This window comes from Acipenser ruthenus, chromosome 1 (assembly GCF_902713425.1).
Source record: "Acipenser ruthenus chromosome 1, fAciRut3.2 maternal haplotype, whole genome shotgun sequence".
Lineage (NCBI taxonomy): Eukaryota > Metazoa > Chordata > Actinopteri > Acipenseriformes > Acipenseridae > Acipenser > Acipenser ruthenus.
In genome coordinates, this window is record NC_081189.1 from 47,894,922 (window position 1) to 47,903,062 (window position 8,141).

Here is an 8,141-nt window from a genome sequence, read left to right on the forward strand (position 1 = left end):
TGGAAAGATCTGCAAAATACAGACAGGTACAAAATGTGTGTTCACTGTCTAATTAGAGTATTAAAGTATTGCTTCTTGTTTTTTTCATTACACTTTGTAGTATTGTATTTGCTGTGCAGCCATTAATGTTGTGGTAGTAATCAGTTACAGGTCATTGTAAATCAAATACAGCTTCGTTATCAAGCACAACTGTGGAAGGGTGGTGGGTAATTCACTGACGCAGAGACAGACAGGTGTATTTGGCGTCACCACACAGGTGCCCAGTTTTATTTTTGTTTGGAGCAGGGAGTTGATCTCTTTAGCCCGCAGATGGCGCTGTGGGTCCGTGGTCTGCGTACCACCGATGGTAAACAGAGCCACGGAGAATACCAGGAGTCTGGTAAACCAGGGATCGGACAGTAGCACTCGCAGGTGCCTCAAACAAAACACTGAAAACAAAAGACCAAAGAAAAAGAGAAAATAAAACACAGTAATAAACCTTCAAAGGAAAAGGTGCTGCCCTTGGCAACAATATCCCGGTCGCCGCTACCCGCACGACCCGGATCTCCGTCCTACTCTACCGGCTCGCTATGCTTGCCTTTTCACTACTGGGGTTCTGCCCAAAGGTACCCCGCTCTCACTAATTCTGTCTATCCGGAGGCTCCTTTCTCTCCGCTGATCCTCGCTCCCGGTCAGCACTTTCCGCACCTCCAGCGCGTCTAAAACGGCAGACCTGAGGAAACAGCAGAGCATTATCTTATAGGGCCAACAATCTCCCCAAGACCCGCCTCGCAGCCATTCAGAGAGAGAGGGAGAGTCCACACCCACTCTCCCACCTCCCCGTGTCACGGCTATGACTGACAGGCGGTTGTTGGACGACTGCCGCCCCCCTCCTGCAGCACTGTGAACACGCCAGCAGAGTCAGCACAGATCTCTCCCCTGTTACATATCCTCCCCCTTAGAATGGCACCACCGGTCCATTCGAAAATCCTACAACCCCATGCCTTCCCGAGAAAAAAAATCTGCGTTTTGATGCAGTTTCCCCGCTCGGTGGACTACCCTGAAGGCATAGGGCTGCAAGGCCAAGTACCACCGCGTGATTCTGGCGTTGCTATCTTTCATTCGGTGAAGCCATGCTAAGGGGGCATGATCTGTAACAAGGGTGAAGTGTCGCCCCAGGAGGTAGTACCGGAGTGACTCGACTGCCCATTTTACTGCGAGACACTCCTTCTCGATGGTACTGTAGTTTTTCTCGCGGGGAAGGAGCTTCCTGCTGATGTACAGGACCGGGTGCTCGCTTCCCCGAACCTCCTGAGACAACACTGCCCCGAGACCTGTCTCTGACGCATCCGTCTGCAGGGTAAACCTCTTACCGAAATCCGGGCTGCATAGCACTGGCTTGCTACACAACCTCCGCTTCAAGGCGAGAAAGGCCCTCTGGCACAACTCAGTCCACTGAACCGTATTTGGGGCAGCCTTCCGGGTGAGGTCTGTCAAGGGAGCAGCGAGCGTAGCGAAGCTCGGAATGAACTTTCTATAATAGCCCGCTAGTCCCAAGAAAGAGCGCACCTGGGTTTTGGTCGTAGGGACCGGCCAGTCAGCCAAGGCTTTCACCTTAGCAATCAGCGGTCTGATCTGGCCACCCCCTACTCGATACCCCAAATGCTCCGACTCACTCTTCCCAATGGCACATTTCTTTGGGTTAGCAGTGAGCCCCGCCTCCCGCAAGGATTGCAGCACCGCCGCTACCTTACACAGATGACTCGGCCAGTCCTCACTGTGGATAACCACGTCATCTATGTAAGCAGCGGCGTACTGCTGATGGGGCTGTAAAATGCGATCCATCATCCGCTGGAAAGTGGCAGGGGCTCCGTGCAACCCAAAGGGCATGGTCCTAAATTGGTACAACCCGAAGGGAGTCGAAAACGCCGTCCTCTCTTTAGATTCCGGGGTCAGGGGTATCTGCCAGTACCCCTTCGTTAAATCCAGTGTCGTCATAAAATGAGCGGTGCCTAGACGCTCCAGCAACTCATCTACCCGGGGCATCGGATAAGCGTCAAACTTCGATTTCTCATTGATTCGTCTGAAGTCAATGCAAAATCGAGTTGACCCGTCTGGCTTATCGACTAACACTACCGGACTGTTCCAGTCACTTTGGGACTCTTCTATTACCCCCAGTCTTAGCATTTCCTCAATTTCCGCCTTTATTACCTGTCTTTTGCGTTCAGGTATACGGTACGGCCTCTGGCGAACTAACGCCCCCGGCTCAATATTAATGTGATGATGGGCTACTCGAGTCTGCCCCGGGACAGAAGAGAACACGTCAGGAAACTCCGCCACCAGACCCTGAGCCTGACACCTCTGTGCTGGCGTCAGATTCTCCGCAATCTGTACCGACCCTTTTCTTGCCAACACAGAAAGATCAGGTCCAAGATCGGTGACGTCATCTGTGTGCGCCACTAGCAACGCCTCCGGTTGCAGCCAGGGCTTCAGGAGGTTTATATGATAAATATGTTTCTCTCTCCGTCGCTCCGGCTGGCAGATCTCATAGTCCACCTTCCCAACCCGGCGTGTAACCTCAAAGGGTCCTTGCCACTTAGCCAGAAGTTTCGACTCAGAACTGGGTAATAGTAGAAGTACTTTATCCCCCGGCTGAAATGTGCGCAATCGGGCTCCTCTGTTGTACTGTGTCTCCTGCCTGTGCTGAGCCTGCTGCAAATTGTCATGCGCCCATTTTCCCACAGACTCAAGACGTTTGCGCAGGTCCAACACATACCGGACTGTATTGGTCAAATTATCCTGCTGTTCTTCCCACATCTCTCTGACTAGATCGAGCACACCCCGGGGTCTCCGCCCATACAACAGCTCGAATGGCGAAAAGCCGGTGGAAGCCTGGGGTACCTCTCTGATCGCAAAGAGAAGGGGAGGAATCAGCTGGTCCCAGTAACGCACATCACTGCTAATAAATCTGCGCAACATGCTCTTAAGGGTCTTATTAAAGCGCTCCACAAGACCATCGGTCTGAGGATGAAACACCGAGGTCCTAATGGTCTTAATCCCCAAAAGCTTACATGTTCCGCGGATTAGCCGAGACATAAAGTTGGTGCCTTGGTCGGTTAGTATTTCTTTGGGGATCCCCACCCGGGAGAAAACCTTCACAAGCTCGTTGGCAACAGATTTAGTGGACATAGATCGGAGGGGAATGGCCTCTGGGTAACGCGTAGCGTAATCCAGAATAACCAATAGGTGTGTGTATCCTGCCGCACTCCTTTCCAATGGTCCCACTATATCTACTCCAATACGCTCAAACGGAGCTTCCACTAGGGGCAATGGCACCAGTGGGGCGCGTGGGACGGCTCTAGGGCTAGCTTTCTGACATTCTCCACACCGTTCACAAAACCGCTTCACATCGCCATCCAACCCCAGCCAATAGAACCGTGTCACGAGCCTAGCTTTAGTTTTGTCCCTTCCCAAATGACCAGACAGGGGAATAGCGTGAGCAAGCTGCAACAGATCTTCCTTAAAGGGCTGAGGAATGAGCAACTGATGACGCACTTCCCCGGTCTGAGGTAATTTATCAACACGGTACAGAAGGTCTCGATTAATTTCAAAGTGAGGGTACATGGCGGCGCGTCTGGGCTCGACCACCCGACCATTAACCACTGCTGCCTGGTCAAAGAGCCTGCCCAGCACGTCGTCACGCCCTTGCTCGAGTCGGAAGTCACGGGAGCGAGCTAAAAAATCAGCTCCCATGGCTTCCAACTCGGGGTCAGGTCGATCCTGAGCAGAGGCAGCCGAGCCAGACCCCTGCGCTGGTTCCGCAGCCTCCCCCCCAGATTCTTCACCAACCACCCCCACCTGAAACTTCTCTGACCCCCTCCATTGCCAGCCTTCATTCTTAGCGATCCGGCGCTCCCGTTTAGTTTTACGGGGTTTAAATTTATGACAAAACCATTCCGGATCACGAAAGGGGAAGATCTCTCCAATTACTTCCTCTTTCTTAGCCAATAAGGAGGACGGGGCTGTCAGGGCAGTCAACCAGTCTTTAAACTGCTCACAGTCCCGTCCCAGAACTACCGGTACCGGCAATCGAGGACATAATCCAACCTGCACCTGCGTCACCTGCTGGCCAATAGTCATATTCACCTTAATTTTAGGATAGGAGCGTACATCCCCATGAATACATTTAATATGCACCCGTCCCAATATAAGTCTGAGCCCCGGTGAGATTAGGCTCTCCTGTACTAGAGACTGACCACACCCTGAATCCAGGAAGGCCTGGGTTTTTGTACCATCCACTGTCACAGGAATAACAAAACCCGTGTGCTGAAGTGACTGAGGTAATTGAACGCGCTTACCTGGTCGGCCGAGGTCACACTCCATCGCGGGACAGTCCCGGGCGAGGTGGCCCACCTCCCTGCACGTCCAACACCTCAGTGGGCTGGTTTCTCTCCCTGAAGCTTCGGCAACAGGTGGAAATACCGGAGCCAGAACAGGGGCTCGCCGATAAGGTGTCCGCGCGAGACCCCGGTCCGACACCGCAGCAGCCCGTGGGTAGCCCCACCCTGCCCCAGTTCCCGGGCCGGGAGCTCCCGCCGACACCCCCCGACCAAATCCTTGATAACCCCTTCCCCCCAGTCCCTTCGCCCTCTCCGGGGCCAGTTGAGGGGATGATCCGGTAGCCCCACTCTTCCCAGGCAGTCTCGTGGGCGTTGGCTCCGCTGCCTGGTACTGCTCCGCCAATTCGACCGCCCGGTCCAGAGTATCCGGTGCCTGTCGCTGGACCCACAGCCGAGGACCCGGGGCCAGACACTCCAGGAAGCGCTCCACCACCACCATCTCCACCAACCTGGCTTTGGTGTTTACGTCCGGGTTCAGCCAACCTAGGGCATAATCTTTCAGGCGGTGGGCAATGGTTCGGGGGTGCTTCTCTGCCGCAAACTGTTCCCCCCGGAATTTTTTACGATACCCCTCGGGCGTGGCCCCCACGCGATTAAGGATGACCGCCTTCAGAGTTGGGTAATCCATCATAGCCTCCGGGGACAGTGTCCTCGCCGCTGCTTGCGCCTCACCCGTGAGCTGAGGCAGTAGGCAGCTAGCCCACTGCTCTGGAGCCCACCCGGCCGAGGTCGCCATGGCCTCAAACACCTCCAAGTAGGCTTCTGGTCGATCCTCGGCCGTCATTTTAGTAGGTCTTTGCAACCGGGGGTCTGGGGCTGTTGATCTAGCCGCCCCCTGCACCGCAGCGGTGAGAGTCTGGCGCAGGAGCTCCATCAGGGCAGCAAACTGCGTGGCATCCATTATGTTTTGTGGGGTTTTTTTTTTTTTTTTTATCTCTGGGTAGGTGCACTGCTTGGGGCAATGCCAGTGAATCCCACTTCTGACACCACGTGTGGAAGGGTGGTGGGTAATTCACTGACGCAGAGACAGACAGGTGTATTTGGCGTCACCACACAGGTGCCCAGTTTTATTTTTGTTTGGAGCAGGGAGTTGATCTCTTTAGCCCGCAGATGGCGCTGTGGGTCCGTGGTCTGCGTACCACCGATGGTAAACAGAGCCACGGAGAATACCAGGAGTCTGGTAAACCAGGGATCGGACAGTAGCACTCGCAGGTGCCTCAAACAAAACACTGAAAACAAAAGACCAAAGAAAAAGAGAAAATAAAACACAGTAATAAACCTTCAAAGGAAAAGGTGCTGCCCTTGGCAACAATATCCCGGTCGCCGCTACCCGCACGACCCGGATCTCCGTCCTACTCTACCAGCTCGCTATGCTTGCCTTTTCACTACTGGGGTTCTGCCCAAAGGTACCCCGCTCTCACTAATTCTGTCTATCCGGAGGCTCCTTTCTCTCCGCTGATCCTCGCTCCCGGTCAGCACTTTCCGCACCTCCAGCGCGTCTAAAACGGCAGACCTGAGGAAACAGCAGAGCATTATCTTATAGGGCCAACAATCTCCCCAAGACCCGCCTTGCAGCCATTCAGAGAGAGAGGGAGAGTCCACACCCACTCTCCCACCTCCCCGTGTCACGGCTATGACTGACAGGCGGTTGTTGGACGACTGCCGCCCCCCTCCTGCAGCACTGTGAACACGCCAGCAGAGTCAGCACAGATCTCTCCCCTGTTACAACAACATAAAGAATTTGAGCATTGGTGTCAGGTGAGTTTACAGAAAGTAATAGCCCCCTCCCAGAGCCTCAAAGCTGGATACACTGGCTCTGTAAAGTTGGCCTTAAAGGTGTAAAGGTGCCTCATGCCGCACATGGCGTCGAAAAAGCTGAGGGTGCCTGCCTCGTAATCCAGAAAGACACCAATACGGTCTGTATCTTCTTCCAGCAGCACAAGAGTCCTGGTACCGTTGTGGAAGGCCCAATACTCCAAGTCAAAGCGCTTCATGCACCAGGAGCCCCTGTTCCAACCCAGACGGGAAGCCTCTGTGTCCCCTTTGCGGCTCATAGAGCGGTAGGCTGCCCCAATCCACCAGCCCTTACAGGCACGGTGCAGGTCCACCTCCCAGTAATGGCGACCTGCAAAGAATGAGTCCCGGCTCAGCACCTGCCAGAGCTTGTCAAATCTCAGGGGCCCGTCAGGATAGGACTTCCACAACCAACCGCAGCTCACCGTCTCCCGGCTCTCCGACAGCCTCAGTCGAGGGTGCAGAGTGTCAGGCTCCAGAGTTGGAGATCTGGCATCTAGAGGGTGGCAGTAACAGGATTGTATAGAATGACTTAATAAAACAGTGCATGTGGCTATTAGCCTGATTTTGAGCAGTCTTAGCTGACCTCCAGTAAACCCCAAGTAGGCCTCTAGCAGCCCCTCTTTTAATAAATCTTGTTTGTAAAGATTGCAGCTATGCTACTCTCATTCAGTCCAATTCATCACTGTTGCTATGGTCTTGGTTTGCATTCTGATTCCCTTTACTGCTCCCTTCTATTAATGTATATTGGCCAGCTATAGTACAGTATAGAGTGCAGCCACAAAATTGATCTCAAATGTGAAATATAAGTAACAAACACAAATCCATCGGCCAAGTACTAATAATACAGAGTAAATAAGCAGTATATTTTACTGATGGTCAAATGTTGTTAATGTTTTTTTTTTTTAATAAAATTTTAGAGGGCTAAATTATTTTACCCTCAATTTTCACCCCAATTTAGAATGCCCAGTTATGTTCCCTAACTACTGCTATTCCCAACACAGCTCAGGAGAACTGAAGGTTCAGTGGACATCCTCCGATCTCATGACTGAGCCAGCTTCCTCTTCTACACCAGGAACTCAAAAGCGGATGTCAGCGAGCTACAGGCCTCAGGAGAACAAAGGCCTGCAGGTGTCTGCTTCAGCTTGCCAGTCACCTAGCCAGTAGGTTCTGCTGTAGCGCGATGAGGCGAAACAGTCCTTGCCAGTTATGTCTCCCTAACCTGTGGGAGCGCCAGAGCCAATGCAACACTGCCTCTGGAATCCCCAGCGAAGACTCGCAACTTCACAGGACATGAACCTGGACTCCCCTGACCTTACGACTAGGGGCCTGGGAAATTCATGGTATTTTTTTTTAAGAACTTTACAAATGACAATAAAAAAAAAAAAAAATTAAAAAAATGTTATGGAGTGTCACGAAACTGCCAATTTATATATATATAAAAAAAAAAATTAAAAATCACCAGAAAAGATCTTTTCTATTTACATTGTATTCTACTGATGTAAGTTGCCTAAAATGTGTTATCATTGATAGTTCATCAAGAACATCAGTCAAAAACCAAGGCTGAAACATTTTAACATGACCCTAGCTACAACTCTTGTACTGTAAGGATCTGTGCATTTGTGTTGTATTGTAATTCCTGTACTGTAATAGTGTTCCCTTCCCACTTTGTATTTCCCGCCGCGTGTTTTGTTACCTCTGTTTGTGTGATCCTGGTCTGAGTGTGGGCATGTTCTGTGTCTTCCCTGGTCCTGTTTGTCTGTATCAGTCTTGTAGTGCATGGTCTGTGTCTCCCCTGTGATTGGTCCTCTGTCTGTGAGACACTGTGTGTGCACATGTTCTGTGTGTTCCCATTGGCCCGAAGTGTGTGGACTAATGGGATATGTGTATCGCTCTCCTCTCATCAACATATGGGGTGGGGGTGAGGTAATCTATAAGAAGTCGCTGCGACACAGCTGTTGTTGTTGT

The 8,141-nt window shown here is 52.0% G+C and overlaps 1 protein-coding gene across 1 annotated transcript; it reads right to left on the minus strand.

Annotated features, from left to right (window-relative positions):
* Positions 1–5,303: 5,303 nt before the first annotated feature.
* Positions 5,304–7,206, minus strand: LOC117420499 (tripartite motif-containing protein 14-like). The gene is made up of 2 exons (XM_034033948.2): positions 7,174–7,206; positions 5,304–6,832 (listed from the first exon to the last, which is right to left on the minus strand). Exons 1-2 carry the CDS (start codon positions 7,204–7,206, stop codon positions 6,134–6,136), a joined length of 732 nt encoding a protein of 243 aa, XP_033889839.1. The 3' UTR covers positions 5,304–6,133.
* Positions 7,207–8,141: the final 935 nt, after the last annotated feature.

Coding starts and splice junctions, on each gene's coding strand:
- LOC117420499 (XM_034033948.2), bottom strand. CDS start 7,206: ATGTCCACTGAACCTTCAGTTCTCCTGAGCTGT. Junction 6,833..7,173: donor CTTCAGTTCTCCTGAGCTGT/GTTGGGAATAGC, acceptor GAATGAGAGTAG/CATAGCTGCAATCTTTACAA.